Here is a 25,456-nt window from a genome sequence, read left to right as displayed (position 1 = left end):
ATGCGCTAAAACGATTATTGTAAAACTTTGTGAGAGGCTTGTGTTATCCAGTCATGGGTCACCACATCGTGTCCCACTGCTTCAAAACATACCACACAGGATTTGTCTCCAGCCGTGATAGTCCCCAGTATGCTCCACTGCTTCTTGTCTCTGGTCTAGGCTATTCCTTGGTCCTACCCCACAGCTGTCCATCCTCATTGTGTCCACACAAATTGTCTCACCCACATCCTCAACCTACTCCTTATGCTGTAGTTGAAACACCAAGACCAAGGATGACTCCAGCTGGAAAGATGCGCTCATGGTCCTTACCTTTACCCTTGCTTCATGCGTCTCACAGAATGCAAGCCCTCTGGGCTCTAGATTCTGCAGTCACCCTCAGGCTGTAATCTAAGCTCTGTGCTTTTCTCTAAGCTGGAGGTGGGGAAATGCACTCCAGAGCCCTACAGTGTCAACTCGTCAACTCGCCTCACAGGCACATTATCTGTGAACAACTCAGCCACTCTGTTCTGAGACATCAACACTGCTCTATGGAGAGTCTACTTAAATGTGGCTTGCTCGGGAGACTGGAATCCCCTGTGGATACAGTGCACACTCATTCCTGCTGGAAGGGGTTCGGTTTTCATCGTATCTGGCTTTATACCCATCCTAGCTGTGCAGGGACTTTGTCTTTGGTCTCTCACCTTTTTAGTACCTGCTTAGGACAGTTGGAGCAGAGTAGGTGCACTTCAAGACCATTCTCCACTAATATTTTTACCATTACCTACATTTTATCTTTCTTTTAATTAAAGTCTTATGAATATATATATATACATATATATGACCATATAAAAGATTTTGTTTTAAAATACATGATATTTGAAATATCATGGAATGGCTGCACAAACTTAATTTGTTTATGCATAGCCTACCATAACTTTCATTTTATTTTGTAAAATGAACACTGACCAGATCTTTCTTAGCACTTTTTAAAAGCATGAAACAAGGGTCCCCATTATTCCCCTCAGCAGAAGTCTTCATCTTTGTAGCTCATGCCATTTTCATCATCTTAATGACCTCTGGAGAGTTTTATGCTTGTGTACGTATCTTAACCACACCTCCCTCTTCTGATGGACACACGCACTAGACAGAGTGCTTATCCAGCCTTCGAGTCATCAAAGACTCCAGCCTGGAGCGGTGGATTTAAAACAGCATTCTAAGTATCAATTCTGTGTTTTATGACAAGGTAAAAGATTGTTTATCTGCAGATTTTATCACACTCATATTCTATGAAACACAGTAAATTTTAGCCTATTGGCGCAGACCGAGACCTGGACAAATTGAAAATTTTCTAAGTGACAGATGGGAAATTAAAATATTCATTTTATTAAATAAATCCAGTGGCTGTATTTGGAGTGCACCCTCTAGTTTCAGGTGAATAGTTTTGAAAAAAGTGCCAATTACAAGTCTAGCTTTGATGTATTATAATATCTGATTTGAGGGGAGTAAAATTCATTGCTTCTGGGCATCAACTGCTTTCAACACCTGCCAATTCTTCTTTTAAAAGGTGGTCTTTACACTCCCTGCAGGAAAAAACATCTTGTTTCTTATGTGAGAGGAGCAAGTGCTGTGGAATAAATAGAAAGAAAACAACCCAGAAGGTGGGCATATGGGTATATAGTCTGGGGCTATGGTGGATTCCTAAAACCACTTCTATAAAAGGGGGTAGCTGTTTACACACTTGAATTTTAAACATCACCCAGAAGATGAAAAGAGCAGAATAATGTATAATAAAGTTTTACTAAGCATAGCGTGTTTGGGTTCTACTGACTAGTCAAACATGAGGAGTCACTGTGAACATGTGGAAGTGTGGCTGATAGCTGTCACCGTGGACATAGTAAAGCATGCTGTGGGCTGTCAGTTGTCACTGTGCATAAGTGGAATCATGGGTGTGGACATGCAGAAGTGTAGCTAGAGAAGTTTCCATCCCATGAAATCATTTCCTGTCCACACCCTCTGTTGATTGACTTCCATTGTCAATACTAGGTTGGGACCAGGTTGGATGAACACAACTCACTGCTGAGGGCCATCTTGTGTGGTCAACATTACTATGTGACCTATGATTAGTCTCCCTTGTCAGTAGAGAAATCTCTCCAGAACTTTCTTGGATGTCTTTGATTCTAGAAACACTTGGAAAGTTATTTGAATACAGGTGCCCAGTAGAGATCTGGGGCAAATGGTTGTGCGTGAAGCATGAGGACATTAATTTGGATTCCCAGAACTTGCATTTAAAAAGTTATGCATAGCAATGTACTTAATCCTGTCTCTGGGGATGCAGGGACAGTGGGACCCTGAAAGTGTGATGGTCAGCTAATCTGACCACATTGGTTCAGTGAGAGAGCTTGCCTAAGAAAATAAGGTGTAGCGATATGGAGAAAGACACCAGATTTCTATCTCTAGTCTTTACCATGCACATGGACAAATGATTACACCCACCCAAACATACATTCACTACACACATACACATACACACACACACATATTCACACACACAGAAAGAGGGGCTTACTTGATTTTAAGTATTGAATGAATGGAACTAAATCTTAAAACTATATTCAGCTGTGGTCATATATACAATTAGCAATTACACTAAACCTCAACAAATTCAGATACCTCACAGATCCTGGCCTCAGAATGAGGGATTTGCTGGTAGGGGCTCCTAAATCACATCACACCTCTCCTGCCCATCCTTGCACAGTAGCTCAATTTCTGCACAACATGGGGAATATACTAGACTGATGCCATTTTAATCACCATGAAGAGTTCATCTCGGGCCTGACCTGATACCACAGACCTGTGTTGCCAGTTACTTGAGAGGTTGAGGCTGAAGGATCTCAAGTTCATGAGCTACAGAAAAAAATTCAAAACCAGACGTGGTAAGGTAGTAATTATATTTCAAAACAAAATGGCAAAAGAGGACCAGAGATGTATCTCAGTGGTAGAGCACCTGTCTAGCATGAGTGAAGCCCTGAGTTCAATTCCCGGTACTACATAACAACAAATAAACAAAACAACAACTTAGTCCACGTGGGTTTCTAACACATAACAAAATCAGTACACATTAAATAATATTCCCTAGACGGCTCTTAAAACTCTACCCTTGTTGCTACAGGATTTTTAATGAACAGACTGCAAAGATTACATTGCTTCAGCCGCTCAGTAGGTATTTCATTAAAGAGTTCAAAACACTGGTTTCTTAGACGGCTGCAGCAACTGTCCCTACTCCAGCAGAGCACGGTGTTTCTATGGTACCAGCAGTGCAGCTTCTCACCCTCTCGCTTCCTGACACCAGCGATGCCCTGCAGGGTGTGCATTCAGCTCTGCACACCTGCACTTGACTGCCATCCCTCCTCTGATGTAGACTTGAAACCTCATGCAAGCTGCTGCCCTTGCCCTTCAACCACAGAGGGTGGAGGGTGCTACAGAGCAGAGGAAAACTGATCGCAGCCAGCTTCTGTTTGCTGGTGGGAGAGAGACTGGATCAACCAACAATTTCTCGTGCATATGCCCGTATCTCACCTGCGCTCAGATCCACATTTTCCTGTAACTTTAACTCAAAAATCTCTGAAGTTATATTTTCTCTCATCCTTTTCAGAAAAAAAGATTCCTGTTCTTGGATGACCCTCCCATATTTTGGGACCATTGCCTGGTCCTTTTGGCACTGTGTGGATGTAGTTTACAACACTGCTGCCTCCTGTGCATGAAGCATGACGAGCCATAAAAACCAGAACCACCTCCCACAGCAAAGACCTTGTCTGTCATGGTAGTGACATTAGTGGGTACAGTGGATGACTGTGAGGACGGCCTGAGCTTGTTAAATGCCATGTAATCATGCTTAAGTATGGTGTTGCGGTGGAGAATTTAGCTATATGCCTAGAATGCTGCAATTGCTTTGCACAGGAGTGTGCTTTGACTAAAACAAAAATGAGATGCTCTCAGTGGTATGGTCAGAGCTAAGGTCGTTGCAGGTTTATATCTGTATTGCTTGCTTCTTCAGAGGACCACATGATGGGGTGCTGGATCCCAGAGACTCAGTTGAGGTGTCTATGTCTTCAGCCTCACAGATCGTGAAGGTACCAACTTTCCATTTTATTTATTTTTTATTTTATTGATTTTTATTGAGCTCTACATTTTTCTCTGCTCCCCTCCCTGCCTCTCTCCTCCCCTTCTACCCTCCCTCCCCCAAGGTGCCCATGCTCCCAATTTACTCAGGAAATCTTGTCTTTTTCTACTTCCCATGTATATTAGATCTATGTATGCCTCTTTTAGTGTCCTCATTGTTGTCTAAGTTCTCTGGGATTGTGGTTTGTAGGCTTTTGCACTGCCCAAGTAGTTATAAGCATGTCTGTAATAGGGAATTCTGTTTTGCTGCAGCCTACTGAAGTAAGAGACTGGTCTGCCAGGAGCATGCATCATGAAAGCTGTGACTTGATATAGGACATGTGTCTGCCACCCTCTCCAATGGGCCTCACACACTGTTCCCTGTTTATCTGGTAATCTGGGTGGAATCTAAGGGGACTGACTTTAAGTTGCATGTTCAGAGTCAACTGTGTCACATATCTCAGTTAAGGAGTTAAGGAGGTCTGACCCAGCATAACCTTTGACCTTCTGAAATACAGGCCTCCTGAGGTGCTACAGACATGTGTGAGGGTGGGATCGCATAGCACTGTTAGTAATCTTCACGAGTTTTGTGCAAACTGTGATGGGTTGAATGAGCTGTCCATTCTACAACTATAGACTATGACACTTGAATTCTTGGTCCCCAGTCACCTGGGCTCTCTTTGGGTAGGTTGAGGATGTGTGGTCTTGCCGGATGAATTATGTCAATGGGGAGGGTCTTGAGAAATGGAAGACACATCATTTTGAATGTTCTGTCTGCAGGTAAGATGTGAGCTCTCAGAATACTGCTGGTGCATGCTCCCTGACCATGATAGTGCTGGACTCTTATCCCTCTGGAACAATCATAAGCTCGTCCAACTAAAGTTGCCTTCATCATGGTGTTTATTACAGCAACAGAAAGGGAACTAAGACACAAACCTAAAGCTCACTGAGATTTAAAGTAAACTGCTTTGTTTGCTTTGCATTTTTCGTTTTCTTTCTTTCTTTCCTTCCTTCCTTCCTTCCTTCCTTCCTTCCTTCCTTCCTTCCTTCCTTCCTTCCTTCCTTCTTTCCTTCCTTCCTTCCTTCTTTCTTTCTTTTCTCACCAGAGTCTCATTGTATAGTACCAGATGTTCTTGAATTCTCTATATAGATCAGGCTGGCCTTAAACCCACAGAGATCAACCTGCATCCTGAGTATGGGGTCAAATATATCACAACCAAGCCTGCTTAACAAAATTATGTTTTAAAGCCTATTCGCACATTTACTGTGCACTTATTCTGGCTAGAATGTTTTTCATTCTGAAACATTAGTTCTCATTCTTTTTTTCATGATTTCAGTGATTTTTTGGAGGCACAAGCTACAGTGTAGGCTCTGAGTGTCTTATTTTAATCTCCACTGTGTCATGCACAGATAAAATCTTTTATTACACTTGAAGATTGCTTATGTCTTCTGCACGTGGCCATAAAACTTCATTAACTAACAAACATGACTGAGAACATTCATAGGTAACTCTTGTTTCCACAGTCGGCCCTTTATTAATTTGATTTTATATTGCATTAATAAGATTAGTACCAGCCATTCCAGGTTGCGTCTATGCTATACTTACAAAAGGACACTAAAGCCTATGTCAGGTTTTACTGTGATGGCAGGCATTTTAAGGCAATAATTGAAAGCAACAGAACTGCATTTGGCTGCCCTTGTGCTCATTTTCAGGATGAAGATAGGGGAAATTATATGTTTAAGATCTTATGAAAATTATAGTCAATTCAAGAAAATATGAAACCCATAATACAGAGCACCTGAAAGCCAAATCCAGAGGGGAGAAACATAACCAGTATAAATCTTTGGAAACTGGTACCCAGGACTAGGCAGGGAGATCCAGAAGGACGCGTTGGTCACAGGAAGGAGAGTTTGCCTTAGCAGACAGAGCCCAAGGAGTCGCATACAAGGTGAACTGAGGAAAAGTCTACTCAAACACAGACTAAAAGAACACGAATGACAGAAAGGGGATGCTCTGGGCCCTCTGGAAACACCTCTATCATTTTATTTATACAAAACAGTGAGTAGAGGAGGCTTCATCATGAAAATAATAGATTTGATGACTCCAGTAAATAATGCATTCAGAACTTAGCATTTTGATTCCATCTTAAAGTGCCAAGATAAAAAGTCCAAGATTTTTTTTTCCTGAGACAGGGTTTCTTTGTGCAATAGTCCTGGTTGTTCTAGACCTCACTCTGTAGACCAGATTGGCCTCAAACTCACAGAGATCCATATGCCTCTAGCTCCCAAGTGCTGGGATTAAAGGTATGTACCACCAGGGCAGGCTGTGTCCCAGATTTCTTAACCATGGATGCTATGAGATTCTTAGAATGTTTGTATCCTTCATACCACACCTGGTCAGTGACACGCCACCAATCCCCTCATCAGCAGCAGCTACTCTTTATAGTCTGACCCTCCTGTTTCTGTGGTTTTTTTATTTTTTTTATTTTTTATTTTTTGGCAGACTCTCCCCTGTAAAGCGGTGCAACATCCTACAGGATCAGCTCATAACTCAGTGACCGCTCAGTATTCCCATCAGTGCACCGTAAATCTGGTACTAAAAGAGTAAAATAATAAAGGTGACAAAGAAGTCACTTTACTGTGACTGACTTGTAGGGTGAAATTCTTAGGATCACCTTCTTTTTGAGAAGTGTCAAAATCCTGCCTTCCTATTTACTGTTATTTATGTGGGAATATTGCAGAATAGATAGATGCACAGGTGTCTGAGAAAACACCTTTTGACAAATCCCATGTGGGTCAAGGTGACACAAGATGCTCTGAGGGACTGGAAATTAAAATGTCACAAAGCAGTGAACTCCACTGTCAAAACTCATCACAGGGTGTGGTTTTAAATATGTACAGTTTTCTGTGAATAAAGTATCTCTGAGTAAAATGATTCCAATGAATTGTTAGCATAAGGATGCGTATGAGATAAAGTATGTAGCCTGCCACTTATTTACTTTCCATAACTTATAATTTACACTTCTTTGTATAGAATGACTTACCAGTGGCATAGACCCTCAGTGAATGGAAAGTCTGTTTTACACAGGGGTGCTGACTTAATAGTGTTTTTCACTTACTTTATAGCAATGTGTACATGGTTATGGGCCAGTGTCCTTTGGGTGAGTGTGTGCACGCATGTGGTGTATGTGTGTGTAAACTGATTACAGCAGGGAAGGAAGAGAACTGGAATTCAATTGCTAAATGTGTACACAAGAGCATACATAAACACACATATACACTCTGCAAATATATTATTTCATTTTGATTCCGTGTTGGTCTTCTCTGAAGATCTGGGAGTGCCTTTGCCCTGGTAAGAGTGATGATAGCTGGGATGAAACACCATAACCGAAGCAGCTTGGGGTGGACAGGGTTCATTTGACTTACGCTTCCAACACCACTGTTCTGTAATGAAGGAAGTCAGGACAGGAACTCAAACAGGGCAGGGACCTGGAGGCAGGGGCTGATGCGGAGGCCATGGGGGAGGGGTGCTGCTTACTGGCTTCTCCCTCTGGTTTGATTAGCGGGGTTGGATGTACAGAGTGTACTGATCCTGTCCTCTCCTGATCTCTGTGGGAAAAGGAGATGTTCCTCATCCCAACCACCTGCGGAAGCCACTGCAGGCTCGTGTCTCACGTTCATAACGAGAACTAAGCAGTGATGGGTTTACTCTAGGGTGCACAGGTGGCTACTGACGTGTGACCACCTTCGTCTTCGTGTGGCTTGGCATAGCCCTGCACTGGTGATGCGGTAGCTAAATGAACTTTGAGTTCTGGTGACTCTAGTCAAGAACAGCTGCAAGACTCAATTCCATGCGGCATCCTATTATATGGAAACCATGTGGAGACCGCCACAGGCATACAGCCCCAGCCACTGGATCTTCACAGCCATCGTCCTTATGTTCCCAACCCTCAGAACATCCTCAAGCCTCTGGAATTATCACACTGCTGTCTCTATCATTTTGGAAATTATGCAAATGTATCTCACAGCAAAGAGCCTTTGGGGTTGGCATTTGTTCAGCCATCAGCTCTCTGGGTTCATCTATTGGTCTTTCGAGCTTATTCTTTTTCATTGCTGAGTAGTGTTCTTTGCAATGGATACAGCTTGGGTTATCCTTTAAATAGCTCTTGCGGGGGATTCCAGCTTTCATTTATGAATAAAAGTACTACAAATTTCGCTCTCAGTGGGACACTGTCATGTGACCACAACTACTCGTTTTTCTGTGACAAATAGCTGCATCGCAACTCTTGGTCCTCAGCACAACTGAATCTTAGATTGTACAACACATCTCCACACTGCTTCCAAGAGCAGCTGTTCTAGTTTCCCCTCGGTAGTGGTCAACCCATCCCCTTTTAACATGTGTTGGGCAGTGTCTTGTGCTTTCACTGTCTGTTGAATTACTAGTTCAGAAGTCTTACATCATAACATCACACTTTATTTCAATGTACATTTCTCAATAAGTAGCCATCTTCACTATTTTTTATACAGTCATCACACACTTTCTATCGTGTTTCTGGCATGCACAGGCCAAATGGGAATACCGCTTCTTAAACAAAAAACCATCTAAACCTGTAATCAAGCTGTGAATGCTTAGAGAGAGCAGGAAATCTGTCTCACAGTAAGAAATAATCACCTAGACTTGTTCTCCCAATTCCAACTGTTGCTAAAAATAGGTGAGAAGGCTCTAGAAATGAGAGATGTTTGCTGCATGGATGATCCCATGTGAATATGCAATAACAAGCTGTGTATTTGACAATAAGAGTCTCAGAAAGAGCCAAATGTTCTCACTTTAGTTTCTGAAGGAGATGATGGAGCTGGTTTTAAGTTTTCCCTAAACAGACTTATTTTTAGTTATCAAAATGTTATTTTCCTGTAGGAATCCACATATTTCCACCTAAATTAATAACTATTATGAATATGTATAGTTGTGGCTGTTGTGGGAAAGAAACCAAAGATTTGCATTCATGATCATGTGGCCTTATGACCAAAGACCTCTTTGTGTCTGCTGTACAGGGATGTGTGCACTCTTGGGATGCACTCTTCGTGCATGCACACCCTGTGTGTCCTCTCAGTGGATCTGCACACTCTACAACATGCTGTGACCTCTTGTTTTAAAAGTCTAGCAAGACAAATACACAAAACTTTCTGCCATACTATTTTTTAAACAAAGGGTAGGAAATTAAAACTCAAAGATTTAGTAAATTAGTTGAAGAATAATTTCCCATCTGTCTCTCCTTCAGAGTACTTGCCAGCTGGGGGAGGGAGAGAGAGAGAGAGAGAGAGAGAGAGAGAGAGAGAGAGAGAGAGAGAGAGAGAGAGAGAGACAGAGACAGAGACAGAGACAGAGACAGAGAAAGAGAGAGCAGGACAGACAGAGAAAAATATGCAAGGGAGAATCAGAAATTCTAGAATTAGCTTCATAATTGATTAAATAAGAAAAAAATAAAGACTTTAAAACAATATTATTTATGTAAGTTGGGGATTGAGGTGATAAGAACATATGTAGATAGGTAGGGAGAGAGAGAGAGAGAATTTTTCTCAACAAATAGAATGAACCATAAAAAATTAAATGTTTACCTATAGGGGAAAAGAAAAGGTACGGAGGAAGAAATAAGAGGATTAACACTTTAAAAATAATTTCTGTTTTTGCAGCTTTGACTGGAGAACAATGGAAATGAGCAAATATTTGGCATGGCTACAAAATGTGCTTTCCAAGCTTTCATGAGCATTAAGAAATAAAGTCAAGGAAGAAACTCTAAGTGTGACTCCAGGGCTGAAATGTTTCTAAGATGTTAGGATACAGTAATTCAACTGCAAGACATGAAGTGAGCAAAACAAACACAAAAACAACCTAGATTGTTTATACTAAGGTACATACAATGAAATGCTTTGCTGCTAGAATTTTCCTGTTTCTCAGGAACTTAAGTGCTACTCCATTTCCCTGCCCAGAGCAGTTGTAATCATAGAATCTCATGTGTGAAGGAAAGAGGTCAGACAACATTAGGCCAAGGTCTCTTGTTGAATTGGAATTGGAAGCTTCCAGAATGGAGCTCCTTGTATGTGTGGATCCTACCCCACCCCCACTCTTCCTGTATATGTAGGGACGGATTTGATCCATTGAGATGTGAAGAAACAACCAGCATGTGAACACTGAGGTTCTTCCCTCTAATACGATTTTCCACTCAGAAACGGGTCCTCGGCTACAGGACTGGCTGACTGTAAGTACTACAGAGATTATCAGAGGTGCAGCTAGGCAGACCGTTCAGAGGTTAGCTTAAAGAGATTCCTAAAGGCAGAGGCAGTGCCCTTTAGCTCCAGCCGACTGTGGGCTCCATAGACCAGACATTACCAGATGTGTCTAAGCCATATGAGTGCAACACAACACCAATACGAGTTCACTACTATAGGACAGATGTCCTCAGTGGGGGTGCAGAGGGACACAGCTGTGAGGGAAGACATGCTGGTTCCTGTTGAGTAGAGACCACAGATGCAGCTGAATATGGTAAGATGCACAGCACAGCCCTTCCCTGTTTGTTATCCAAGAAAAAGTAGCCAGGTCCAGCGTCAGCAGCCCTCAGGCTGAAGGTACGACAAGCACCTAATCTAAAATTAGCACCCAATCTGAAATTAGCACCTAATCTCAAACAGGAAGGTCTACCTGGTCAGACCTGTAAGCTTCATTGCTACACACCCACATGGCACACTCACGTCAGGAGGTTCTAAGGAAGAGTATGGAATGATGGGGCTGGGATGTTCTTCATCTGCAGCCCCCACCTGCAGGCCCTACCTGAAGCTCCCACCTGTACCTTCCACCTGTGACAATCCAAAGTGCTGTGCCCTTAACAGAAGGGCACCTGTAGATATGAAGCTGTCTTACAAGAGAGAGAGAGAGAGAGAGAGAGAGAGAGAGAGAGAGAGAGAGAGAGAGAGAGAGACATACACAAACCTCTGAACCCCGATAACAATTTAAACATCTGCCCTAAATTGCTTTACACATGCAATTGACAAGTGAAAACTCTTCAGGATAACTCTCCCTTCTCAAGAATACGGAAGAATAAAAAAGTGACAGAAAGAGGCTTGCAAGTTACATCAACCAATCACAGTCACCAAGCAACAGAGCAATAGTAATAATTTAAAACATACGGACATTAGAATGAGGAAGGAAAATGTCTCACATGGTCTGAGTCATGTGTTCTTGATCTAAAGGATAGATTAGAAAGGGGTCATTGTTGTGTGGGACCCAATGCAAGGACAGCATTGTGGGATAAGGGTCACTCTGATCCCAGAGCCTGCCCCAATATCAAATTATTTCAGAGCCCAGAGATGCAACAACTTATCTCAGTCTTACAAAGTTCCCACAAGGCAAGTGACGGGACTCCTCTAGCTTAGGTGGAAATCAAGGAAATAGCGAGGTTCTGAGCTGAACGTTGCTCAATCCCAAGTGCTACCCCTTAGCTCAGTACTCGCAGCTCCTGTACCAAGGACTATGTTTCAGCAGCCACCCCAGAAGGCAGACAGTGAACTGCATTTTGGACCAAGAGCTACAGAGCCAGGTGAGGGGCGGGGATGTACCGCGCAGGCATTATCTGCAGCAACCCGTGGGCAGGCACGGAAGCTGGTGGGGACAGATAAGAACCAGGCCATGCCATGTGCATCAGCTCCACAGGATTAGGGGCAGAAGCAGGGGAAGAGTTAGAGGCTAGAACCTTGAGGGACAACAGGAAGAATCACGCTCAAATGTGGCCGAGGGATTATATCCTGGGAAGGAATGGCATCATTCAAGTTGATTGCAATAGGGAAAGGAAAAGGGCGCAGTGAGGTCCATCATCCTGATGCTGAAGGAGATTGTGTGGCAGGAATGACTGTGGCTGAGCATACCACTGGGAACGGAAGCGTAATGAAAAGTCAAGCACGCTGTCCCAGACCTGGGCGGATAATTATATTTTTGACAAGAAAGTGAATAGTTTGGAAAGATAACAGTAAAGTTGAAATAGACTCAAAACTAATTTGAAAAGTTTGTTGTAATGAAATTGACTGCCAGAAAGGGCATACAGCCAGAGCTGTGGGGCAAACATGAAAGAAGGCTGCCATGCTCTTTCTAATGCATTCTTTGTCTCAGAAGAGGCAGAGAGTGCCAGGGACTAAAACACGGGTCCAGACCACAGGCTGTGAGCTATTATGCAATTAGTTTTATTTGCCTTTCTAGATGACTCTCCATCAGGTAAAAACATGTATTTATGCCGACAGTTTGCAAAAATACACAAACACAATTACAGCTTCTAGTCGAGGACCCTTCATAAGCTTCAATGGGTTGCCGTATCTGTTTATATAATTTATCCTGACACACACCCTGCTATTAAAATCCCACCCCACATATAACGAGACAGATAATCGGAGAATTAGGGAGTTTCTTACAGGCACATGGAAAGCTAAGAGCAAAGGAGGATTGGAAGCTTGGGCAGTTGCACAATGGAGTACCAGAAAAACGCATGACGGCCTCCTTGTACCTTTACCAGAGGGCTCTGAGCGAAGTGTAGACACCACTCTGGCCAAAGGTAGACAGACTGTGTGCACAAAGCAGGCAGGGGACCGGAAACAAGGCCGCCACAATCCGAAGCTGTTTTCCTTTTCATGAGAGGAGGCAACTTGGGACCTTCAAACTCTGGTACCTGTTGGGTAGAACTGGCTGGGAAGAGGAGCATGTGCTGACACGGCCTGAGCTATTATTATTAAATTCTTGCAGACTGCCTTCATAAACGGTCTTCTAACTCCAAGAACATGGAGAAATTAGCACACTAATTGACTGGAGGGAGAAAGGGCTGAGTTAGCACGCTACGGGCTTCCACATAATGACTCTTCAGTATAGCAGCTGGGGATGGGGAGAATCAAATGGCCCGCAAGACGCAAGTGAGCTCACTGTCAGGAAGGTGGAGCGCTCTTAATGCAATTCAAGCCATGTGTAGCCTCGGCTATTATGTCCCGATGCCTCATTTCTGGAGGGATTAAGCAGACATCAAAGAACCAGGAGCACTGATGAAGGATGAAAGGGTCACAACGGGAAGGAAAGCAGCTCCCAATGCCACTTCCCCAGGCCAGTTCCTGTCACTCCTCTCTGCTCTTACCTCATGGTCATGCTGCCCGGTAACCATCCCCAGGTCCACCCACATGGTCAGCCACCTGTGTGTGTCCCGCTCAGTCACCAGTTCTCACAATTGCACTCTGCAGGGAGCAATACACGCAAGCCTCCCCATGTCCTCCCCCATGTCCTCCCCCATGTCCTCCAATGTGGTTGCCCACCCATGAGTGTTCCGCACAGCCACATGGTCTCAGAGCCACTTCAGCACCATTTCTGCTCCATCCAGAAAAAGGAAGGAAATAGGAGACTTTTCGTCCTGACACAAATTCAAAACACTAAATATTTTAATGAAATAAATATTAACTTTATCAATACGGTGACTAGCTGAAACAGTGAAATAGGATGTACGACAACAATAAAGAAATATGAGACACCTAGATTTTGCCCACAGGGAACCTGTTTGAAGCCATTTTCAGAGGAAGTGGACACATTCAGAGGAAGGTGCTGAGCAAGAATCATGCTTCGAGGGGATCGTGAAGCAGGCTGGTGACTCATTACCGCTTCTGTGGAAACCACAGGTTGATGATCAGAGAAGACAGGAGTTCATAGTGCCAACTGGGCTGGCTGCAACCCACTGTTATACAGAATGGTTGCTACGCTATCATGGGGTTCTGCTCAGAGCCCTGGTGTTTCTGGCATGGCGCTGTCCACTATGGCTGCCTTGAGAGAATGGCTAAGCATTCAAAACGTACGGTCAGATTCACGGTCAGATTCTTCCTGCCATAGTGGTGAGGGAACCAGAACTCAGGCAGAGGGGCTCAGCTGCTCCTTAACTATCCTTGATGTGGGTTCTCTAGAGGCATCCTTGCCCTCTTTCTGTAGAGGCTAAAGAAAGAATATTTTGAAGTCTGATGTGCTGGAAACTATCTTATACTCCATATAAGGAGCTCACCTGAGGATAAAGCCAGAAAGAAAGGAAGGAAGAAGAGCAAAGGGAAGAAAGAATCCCAGTGGGATTTCAGAAGGCTGATGAGAGGGGAGCAATTTGAACAGACATTAATAATTCAGGCAGAACTTAAAAGTAGTATTTAAGGGCCAGGCAGATGTCTCAACAAGTACACATTTGTTGTACAAACATCAGGACTAGAATTGGAATTCCAGAACCCACATAAATGAGTGGGCATAACAGATCATCTGTAATCTCAGCTTCAGGAGCCAGAAACAGGGGATCCCCATAGCAAGCTGGCCTGTGAAATAAACTGTATCAGTGACCTCTGGGTTTGATTGATTGACCCTGCCTCAATGAGTAAGCTGGAAGGATGATGGAGGATGGGTCAACCTCAGGTTTCCACAAACACATGTACACACATGTGACATGCACCCCAACACAATGGAATGCACATAAACATGGAAAAGGGTAAAAGAAAGGATTCAGAAGTAAACATGATTGGAATGGAGCTGCTAATCAAGAGAGGGAGAGCATAGAGAAGCAAGGAAAGGAGACTGTTTGTGGATAGGTGGGCTCTCAGAAGCATAAGAGGATGGAGAACAAGACTGTGCTTGGACCACTGGGGTCCCATGACTTTCTCTGGGTAGGTGGAAGAAAGGGAGAGGGGAGGGAACCCAAAAACCAGGAAGGATGCTAAACATGTGCATTTAAAGATGCCTGTTAGGAAAGACAGAGAAGAAACACAAGTTGCCTCCTGAAAGAGAAGAAGAGCTGCTGTAGGATTTATTAATTAATAAATTTATTATTTATTAACTTTTGTCAGTGCCGAGCAGGGACTACTAGATGCATATATTGCTAAAATTAGACTATGGTGCAAGCAAGAAGGAAATCAGATAGGAATGGTTTTGTATCCACAACCTAGCAGGTGTCACCCAAAACCTTCAGAGTCCTCAGCAATGGCCACTGTCCCAGGACAAATGCTGGCCAGATGCCTACTCCAGCAAGGGAACTTGCCAGCATGGAAACAGTCTCCAGATACTTTGCAATGTTTCTTATATCATATTTTCAAAACATATTGCTTGGATCCTTTTCTCAAATCTTCACTAATTTTTAAAGCACTAAATAGAATTCTCTGTTAAAAGAAGGGCAACTTCACAGTGATAAGTCCCCTTCTCTATGAGAGAGTGAGAGACAAGGTGAGGACCAACTACAGGAAGTGCTAGAAGTGCATATGAGTAGAAGACAAAAGCCTGTGGGCCAGAGGATGCGGACCTCACTGCCTGCACAGAGCAGAAGTGCATGGCAGATCTGTGCTTCCTCCTCCCTTCCTGTACCAAGCTCGGAACAGCAGAAGCAGTAGAAGACAGCAATTAACATACTTATAATGCATAACTCAATATCATGTCTCCAAATAAGAGGGTGGTGATTTTGATCTTCAAATGGTGTTAAGCTGGTAAAACCAGAAGAATTGTAAAAGCTAAAATTAAATGGGCCGATCCTGAAGAAAAGGTGAGATGTAATTTCCTTGCTTTTAAAACACTTGAACCCAAACCAGAAAATCTTCTGCATGCTATTACTGCAGGCTCCTCACACCTATAATAAACTCTATTTAATGAGCTCTGGGTTGGTTTAACCAAGTCATATGTAGCCCGAGCTTCCTGGATGCCCAAGAATCTATAAGCTGGGAAGTGAATCTTTTCTGATTCTAGCTTTTTATAGTCAGGGCTTCTTGATTACCATGTGCACCTCTCTACTTTCCACTCTGTTGCTATGAAAAGATTACAACTGGCTCACGGGGGGAAGAAATGGTGCGTGTCAAAAGCACCTGAGTGGAGCCACCAGAGAACCTATGTGAGCAAGCTCATTGGGTCACTGAGGTGGAGCAGCTGTGGGAAGCTTGAGATCGAGTCCACGCTCACAGGAAAGAGCTTCTGTGGCCAGGATGTCTGTACCTACACGGTCACTGCTGTCGCTACAGCAGGATCCATTAGCGTGACAACAAAAATAACATCCTAACCAAATTATCATTTTGAGATACCAAAAGAATTTCACATCCTAAAGAAAATGGGAGTCTGAGATGAAATTAATACACATTTATATAAAACAAAAATGAAGGACAATGAAGTGAAAGATTTTTCAACATAAAAAGTGTTCTCCCAAGTGCAAGGACAGCATGTTTGCACGCAGAATAATTACCCAGCATTAGCCTGATCCTCACAGCAATTAAAGCCCGCTGCCCACTTGGTTAATTGAGCAGGCTAGTCAGTGCCAGCCCCAGCCAGCTCCACTCTCTAGCTGCTGTTGAGGTTCCAAGACAGAATATCTCCAGCCTTGTGCATCATGAGTGACTTGGCCCTGCTGAGGTTCGCACACCACTGCTACTATGCTATAGACAATATTGTAAGATAGGAGCAGTCCTGGGATTTCTGAGTCTTTGAGCTTTTAGGATTTCTGTTTGCATTTAGCACTTTTAAGAAACAGTTTTTCTCTCTCCCTAGTTTCCTCCCTCCCTCCCCCCCCCCCCCCCCCCCCCCCTCCCCTCCCTTCTTCCCTCCCTGCCTCCCTTCTTCCCTCCTTCCCTTTCCTTCCCTCTGTCCCTTTTCTTTCTCTCTCTCTCTCTTTCTTTCTTTCTTTCTTTCTTTCTTGCTTGCTTGCTTGCTTGCTTGCTTGCTTGCTCGCTCGCTCGCTTGCTCGCTCTCCACGCGTCTGTGTATATGCAGAGGTCAGAGGACAACTAGCAATGGTTGGTTCTCTCCACTCTGTGGATCATCAGACTTAATGTTTTACCAGCTGAGCCAGTCCCAGCACGTGTTTAAAGACAGCTTCTTCTGCTAAACTTCCCCAGCAGATTTTTCTCTATCATGTCCAGGGAAGTATTGGTTTCTAGGAAAGGAGCCACCTGGGATAGATTTAAATAAAGCCCCCATAGGTTTTCAAAGCTCCATCTTGTCCTACTGCTTTGCAATGTCACACTGTGCATCTCCGCGATTTACACAAGAGGTGATATACCATCACTCCCCAGGCCTCGTTCTGGTTTCGGGAACTGGACTGTCATTCTGGCAGGGCCCATGCCTGGGTTTAGGATGCTAACAGGCCAGGAAAGAACCATTTTCTAAGTGCTGTACAAACCTCTTTCTGTTCAGGGGCCACGCCCTCTCTCTAATCCCACCTGCACCCACAGATGAGGCATACACCTGTGACAAGCAAGTAGAGCAAAGTCAGCAGCACAGGCGGAGGACCTGAGGATCTGAGTCCTATGGGCTTCACCTTTGTCCTCACTGAGAGGTGACTTCCCTGTCACCTGCCTATGGCTCTCAATGACCCTGACCTTACACCCACTACAGAACCAGAGTCCTGTGGTTACTGCGGCCCCAGCAAGGGTCATTCTACTGCTGACTAACGCAGGGGTGTTGAACTTGGAACTTCCCTGGGAAGATCCTTATTGGGAGCTGAAAGATGTTTTGCTGTTACCTCAAAGCAGCCCTTGATGGGGAATGTTTCCTCTGATTTACCCCATACTAAGCCACGAATAGCCATGAGAAATGACATGCAACATGAATTGTGAAGACACAGCTGGCTAATCCCCTGGGTGATGAACTGTGACTTAATGTTAGTTTCATGACAGGAAGGACACTTAGAGGTGACTCACAGGATTATAGTCAAAGCAGGAAACAAAACGGAGAACACTTAACCCATAATCCTGTGACTGTGTGTGACATACAGCCACCAAGGTTGACAGCACAGTGGTCTCTCAGGAGCTTGAACACAAGGCAGGTCCTTGTCTTCTTCTGTTCAGCTGGCCCACAACATCTGCTGTAACACAGTCTGTATTTTTTAAATGTGTACTACCCACTGTAGCAATTTAACAAGAGTTCTGGTATTATGCAACTTTAAACTGATTTAGACATGACAAAATTACCTTAAGGATTGCACCTTGCTTTTGAAATTTTCCTTAGCGCTTGTTTCTGTTTTAAGGTGAAGTATCAACATTCTCCACACAGATAGATGGAGAGACAGATGACAGAGTAGATACTGACAGACAGACAGATATAGATGATAGGAGATAGTATGTAGGTGGATGGAGGCAGATGGACAGACTGACAATGGACAGTCTGATAGACATAGAGACAGATGATAGCTAACACATAGACAGACAGATGGACGGGTGGGTGATTATGTGGAAGATGGTGTCCATCCTTGCCTTTCCTATGATGCCCGCATGCTGACAGAAGTCTAAGTAGACAACTTGATGACATTATTCTCTGCTTGTGTTGTCCCTGAATCTGAGTGCCTTTGGCTGTAGACTATTCCATGTCTCTGCTCTCAATCCTTGACCGTTTTCCTTTGAAATACTGGTGTTCCAGGATGATGCCAGACTCCAAAGCTCCTCAGTCCACTTTCTTTCTTTTTCCTTTTTACTGTGTTTTCTTTGCTGTCCTGTGGTACGGTCCAAACAGGCCTGACGCTGTGATCTTCCTGCCTCAGCCTCCTCAGTGATGGCACCACGGCCATTGGTACCACACCCAGCCTTAATAGTTTTTAACTCCACAGAATGTTATTTGAGAGTGAAGAAACACAAGAGAGTAATAAGTTCCTTAAGACATAGGTTGATTTTAAGGCATCTCTGAGCTGTGCCAATGCACTGGGGACAGACAACGCCTACTCTGAGTCAGTAGGTATCCCATGACACTGGCATCTCTAATATCTCCGGGTCTTCAAGGCAATCCAGGTTTCAACTTCACAGCTTCACGAAATAATCCCCCTAGGTCTCCATTCAGGGACATCCCTGACACACGCCTGACCTTAGCAGCTCTTCTTAGCCTCAGGGTCAAATTCCATGGCTACTTTCTTCTATATTTAACTTTAGAACCACAAGGCTGAAGCTGCCAAGTTTTGCTGCTGACTGGAGCTTATTCAATTACATCTTCACCAGCTTTCTGCTTTTCACCGCCTAAGTTTGGATGTCCTGAAACTTGCTCTGTAGACCAGGCTGGCCTCAAACTCAGAGATCCGCCAGCCTCTGCCTCTGGAATTCAGTGATTAAAGCTGTGTGCCACCACACCCTGCTCTAGTCTTTTCTTTAATCCCTTTTCACAAGTTGGAAACCTAATTGGGTTGGATCTTACCCTAAGGTCACTACTCCCTTTATTCCATTTCTTAATCTGTTGATCTCCTTGAACACAGGATTTAACTCCATTCTACTTCCGGGTACCCCTTTTCTCAATCTGAACATCTTATATTTTTCTTTGCCCAGATCACTCCTTTCCATTATCAATCTTTATCAGAGTTGCCAGGCAGTCCACTTTCTTGGAGACAATCTTCCTCTAAGACTCAGTTACTTAAATACAACTCTGGGGATGGTGAGGAAATAGAAAAAGAGGGGAGGTCGTTGCGGGGGCAGGAAGGGCTACACATGGAGGAAACCCATGTATCCCAAACCTGTGAGCCTGAGGACCACAAGGGGAGTGTTAGACCCTGTATCCTCCCTCCAGAAAGCTACAGAAGCTTAGAAGATTCATAAGCCCCTTACCCAAGGTTGTATTATGAGAGGAGATTATCCCATGGAGCTGCCTGCAAGTTGCTCAGGAATTTGCAGGGAGGGGCTTCCATGAGTCACCACTCATGCTGGGGTGGGGTTTTCCATGTGCAACTGCCTTTGAGCCACCTCTTCTGTAAGAAGTCCCTCGACTATGCTTTCATCACAGGTAAGTCCAATAAATTCACTGGGTTACAAAGCTAGATGTGGGTGGAATCATTTCTTTCACCTGACATTAATGTCCTATCTGGGGTGAGGAGATATTTGTTCATGTTGCCCCAGGGGGAAAAAAATTCACACAAGACCCTCATAAATGTCAAGATAGTCTCAGTGAGTGGGTAACACACAGAAGAGAGGTCAGCAAGGGGATTGTGGGGAAGCTTTGATGATGGCTGTGTGTGACATCACTGCAACTGTATTAGGGTGTCTCTGTGGTTCATTCAAGCTCATTTTGAAGGGGGATGCTGTGACATCGCATGCCTAGCAGAGTGTCCTGCATCTGCTGTGCTAAGCATGAAGCCCCATGAAGATTCTGGGAAGATACACAAGGAAATACAGATGCCACGTGCCTCTGAGGACATTCCCTGGCCAATCAGAGAGGTGAAGATGTGTGGGGTACACTCTGAGGCTATATGTTTTATAATAAAATAAAGAAAATAGGGGGCAGAAACTATGCTCTGATAAAAAATAAAAATGCAAATGTCTGTCTCTAGCTGGTGTTTGTTTTGTTGGGTTCTTAAAGTCACTTGAGTTTTTACAGAAACCTGTCAAGCAGATGTTGTTTCTATGATCCCTGCACCTTGTTATTAGAAGGCAGTAGCAAGGTAAAGGGATGAAATGACTTTCTCTAAGTCACACTGTGAAGGGGCGGAGCCAGTGCCCAGCATGGCACAGCTTAGAGCCTGTGTCCTTAGCTCTGTGTCAGCTAAAGCCACGCAGAATCAACATCTGGAAAATTGAATCCTCCTCCAATGTCTATGGTGTGCGATTTCTGATAACTCACGAGCAGCTGAGCAACACAGTGAGTGACTTGCATATTGTCTCCAGTATCAAGCTCCCCATAGCATCTTGGAGCACTGTCTCTCAGGCTCGGTGGTTTCTCCCAAACCTGGTGACCAGAGTTTCATCCCTAGAGCTCCCATGGTAGAATGGGGATGTCACCTACAAGAAATCCTCTGACCTCCACACATGTCCTGTGGCACATGGGTACACCGAAGTGTACACACTCACCAAAGACATAAATAAATGTAGCAAAGAAAATTTAAAAAGAAATGCAAGTTTTTCTAAAAAGTCTTCTTTCCATATGTTCTTTTCAGTGTTCTAAATTCTCAAAGCTCCATGATTTTTCAAACATTTGGATCATTGATGTATTTAATGATGACACATATTGTACTGAACGGTCAACTCCTTGAACACTGTCGCTCTTGTTCTCGTAACATGTCAAGATACAGCTCTCAATGGACTCTTGGCATTGGGGGGAGAGAGAGAGAGAGAGAGAGAGAGAGAGAGAGAGAGAGAGAGAGAGAGAGAGAGAGAGAGAGAGAGAGAGAGAGAGAGAGAGGCAGAGACAGAGGGGCAGGTACAGCTAGTATGCCTGGTCATCAAGCCGAACACAGCGGGGGTATTACTTGGACCCTCACAATCAGAGATGTACCCTCTACCTTGAGGCTTACCTCTGCTTTTTGAACTCAACCTTGTAATGCTGTCTTTAAACTGAAAGAGCAAGTCCTCTGCAGCCCTTCCTGGCAGGAGGCATTTGGTACTTCCCAGATGTTTTTAGACTCCACCCAAGGTTGCAGTAACTGTATGCCATGTGGAAAATATACCTCAGCTGTGTATTCTTAGAGTTAGGAAACAACTATGTAGAAAATCCATTAAAGACCATATCTAGAGTAAAGGTCAGTAGTGGTCTGCAATTATCTCTGCATCCCAGGACTAGCCTACGAATGGGATAAGAATATCTCTACTTTTGTTGTAGACATTTTTTAATGACATAGCCATTTAAGTCTAAACCCTACTCCATGCTTCCTGCAAGGAAAATTTATTTCATATCTTAGAGCCAAGGATGTCATGTCAGGCCACCCCCCACAAAGGATGTGTTTACATCCTGACTACCTCTACTTACGTGGAAAGAATGGACTTTTCCGTCAGGTGGTGGTGGCGCATGCCTTTAATCCCAGTACTCAGGAGGCAGAGGCATGCGGATCTCAGTGAGTTCGAGGCCAACCTGGTCTACAGAGTGAGTTCCAGGACAGTCAGGATTATTACACATTCAAAACAAAGAATGGAGTGTTCCAAGAGGTGCCCACTCATTTGAACTTGCAATGTGTACCCTCTACACTTTCTGCCTGGGGTTGGCGGGTCCTTCTTTATTATCTGTTTCTCTGACTTCATCAACACAACCAACTGATACAGTTTGAAAACTGGGGGCTATTCTTATGTCACATATTTGAAAATGAGAGCACACTTCAGGTGCACACCCTTCTATGGTATCATATATGTTCAACAGACGTGGAGAATCTCAAATAGGAGTAAGTCTAACATGTTCAGAGTCAAGTGGCCAGAGGCCACAGGGCCAGCCATCCATCTGTCAGGAGGAAGCCATATGCAGTGAAGATTCAGTAGCCACCAGCAATACTATCAGTTCCCTGTGACTACCAGAGTTCTAGCCCCATTCATCAACAACAAAGATCATGGACATTTCGTCTCCGATACATGGGCTGGCTCACCAGCATCCTCAAAACTATAAATCATGGCAAGACAAATACATCGTTCATTTTACTTTCCACTGCGAAATACCAGATATAGTAGGCAAAGGTTCTAGAAAAAATGATCAATATGATATTGCCAAGAGAGCCACAGGTCTACCCACGTTTCGTAGCTCAAGTTTGTATTTTCTGTTCTTTTCTATTTTGACATGAGAATAACAAGCCTCATGCAGTCTGGTTTAAGAGACAGGCCATTGAGGTAGGACTCTAAACCAGTGACAGAGCACGGGTCTCATTTACGAACAGTGTCCCAACGTGTTCTTTTCATTTCTCTCTGTCATGTACTGACCGGCCTCTTCACTCTTGGAAGCCTCCCATTTAAACACTAAGGCGATTGGGGCCTACCTTGGTACACAGCTTTAAACCCTGGAGAGCCGATGCTGTCGTCTGACTGCAGGTGGAGCCACATCTGGTTGCTCATGCTCACAATGAGGTCAGGGACACTGGAGCCTGTGAGCCTGCACAGAAGGGAAAGGATCAGACTTTGAGCACTGTCTACAAATACACACATACACACACACACACACACACACACACACACACACCACACCTATGGAACATTCTCTTTCAAAACCTTGTAACAACTTGTCATTTATATAAATATTTAAAGATTATCATCACTGGTATTTTTGGTAACTATCCAGTCACTGTAAACACAGCCATTTTCATTAAAAAAAAATCAGATAGAGGGGACTGGAGATAATGCTTGGTGGTTATTGATCTTACAGGGGACCTAGGTTCAGTTCCAAGTACCCACATAGTGGCTCACAACTATCTGAAACTCCAATTCCAAAGAATCTGATAATCTCTTCTGGCACTGCACACATGTGGCGCGCACAGATACACACAGGAAAAACAATCATACACATAAAATAAAAGCAATTTAAAAAAAAGACCATCCCATTTACTAGAATTGACATGCTCCCTAGATACAATATTTACAGGAATAAACCAATACAAACCTGGAAAAGCAAAGAGCCAGCTGTGCTAGGTGACAGGGAGGTGAACCCTGTGGCTCATTTCTTGCGTGATACCTTTGCAAGGTGAGAAACCCTATAGGTTCATTACTCTATCTAGTTTAGAATTAGGTACCTTGCATACAGAATCTCTTTTAAGATGTATTAAAGGTAATTACACATTATAATGATATTGAAAAGAACAGCATATGTGTGGCTGAGATAGACAGTAGTATTTACTGAACATCCAGGTCAAACGACAAGGTAGTTTTAGGAAGCATTCAATGTGTATTCAGAAACAGGTCACATCCACTGCTTTGTCAGCCGGTGAAAAGAAACACCAAATCCATCGACTGAACTCAACATGCCGACAGAATAGCATGTTGAAACAGGAAAAAGTGCAGGAAGGAAATCAATTCACCCAAAACAAATGTCCCTAATCAAATAGGAAGCTTCGCTTTCAGCAAAGTGGTTTCGGGAATGTGAACGCATGATTTGCACCATCAATCACGGCAGCCGTCTATCAAGCCAACATTCTCCTCACAGACGGCCTCGAAAACCTGCTTCTTCAAAGGAAGATGAACGGCAGTCATTACACGCTGAGGAACTCAGGCTGCGTTACACTCAGGCTGGAAAAGGAATGTGTTCCAGTGAGCGATGTATGCTTGCTACACACGTATGTCTGAAGATCTGTCTTTGTTGGGAGATTGTTCTCTTGTGTTTGCTTGTTTGATGGTAAGGGAGATTTGTTTCTTCTCTGTGCATGCATTTTGTTGAAGAATAATCAGCCAGACAGCACACAGATCACCAATGCCTAGCTCTGTGACTCCTTAGACAGGGAGCCAGGTTGCGGATTCCCCCAGGGAGGCCGCCTCCTGGGCCCATCTCTGCTCCCTGCTCTTTGCTCTAGCTTTGCCACAGCATCTACAGCTGTACCCGCCTTCCTAAGCATCCTATAAGTGAATTAAGACATTGTAAAATACTTTGCTCAGCAGAAGTGAGGGAAAGATACTCATGAGTTTCCTTGTTTTAATTTCTACTTAGAATTCATTTATGTGCATGTGTGTGGAGAAGGTGATTAATGCTAGTATTTTTATTTTTTCTAGTAAAATACTGTATCAATAAAGCTGACAGCGGTAATATAAAGAGCCCACATGTATTCTTTCCTGTCTCCTCCAATGTTAAGATTTTACAGACCTATAAAATACTGTCACAGCATGGATGGATGACCTACTTGTCTTGGGAAGCTCACGTGACATGTCTGCCTCTGTCTCTCTGTCTCTGTCTCTCTCTCTCTCTCTGTGCGTGTGTGTGTGTGTGTATGTGTGATTGTGTGTATGTGTGTAACTCTCTTCAACACACGTGTAGTCTTGAGAATACAGGTTGTGGTCAATATGGTGAAATTCCCCACATTCCATCTTCAAAGATGCGCCACACGCCCTCTCCTTCTTGCCACATATCATTGGCAACTACGAGTCTGTCTCCAGCCCCAAATTCCTTCATCATGACATTGCATAAACGAGACCACATTTTGCCTGTTTTAGAATTGGCGTTGTCCGCTTGGCTTGATTTGTTCCCCAGATCAGTCGTATGACTTGTACACTATCAGTTCCTCCCTTCCCATCACTGAATGGGACTCCTGGGTGTGGATAACCCAAGGCCTGCTAAAGTGCTCATCTGCTTGGTAGATGACCAATGGGGCTGACATAACAGATGTGCAGGTTTCCCATGATATAACTCTTCATGATACCTGTTACAAATTCCCAAGAATGCAATTTGTATTTGCTGATTTCTGTTTTCATAATTTTGATTTCTGTCTTCAAGGGTCTAGACCAAGCATTCTATTTACATTCCCATAAACGGTATCTGAGCAGGAAAGTTCTTGGTATCTCCAGTGGAGATTTAGTGTGGCCAGGGTATATTTAAGCTCCTCCTCTGCCAATTGTGTAATGACCTCTCAAGAGTTTTGCATTTACTTTTGGCTAATCACTAACG

General features: G+C 43.8%; 1 protein-coding gene across 1 annotated transcript in view; it reads right to left on the bottom strand.

The window, feature by feature from the left end:
• The window catches only part of Csmd1 (CUB and Sushi multiple domains 1), a 1,175,551-nt gene that overhangs the window by 312,390 nt on the left and 837,705 nt on the right, over positions 1-25,456 (bottom strand). Inside the window, exon 12 of the mRNA XM_042054928.1 lies at positions 22,851-22,963. Coding sequence (XP_041910862.1) covers positions 22,851-22,963 — 113 coding nt within the window. The remainder of the gene's footprint in view (positions 1-22,850; positions 22,964-25,456) is intronic.

The sequence above is a fragment of the Arvicola amphibius genome, chromosome 4 (genome assembly GCF_903992535.2).
Source record: "Arvicola amphibius chromosome 4, mArvAmp1.2, whole genome shotgun sequence".
NCBI lineage: Eukaryota > Metazoa > Chordata > Mammalia > Rodentia > Cricetidae > Arvicola > Arvicola amphibius.
The sequence above is the reverse complement of the archived record's forward strand: the minus strand, read 5'-3'. Positions and strand labels throughout refer to the sequence as shown.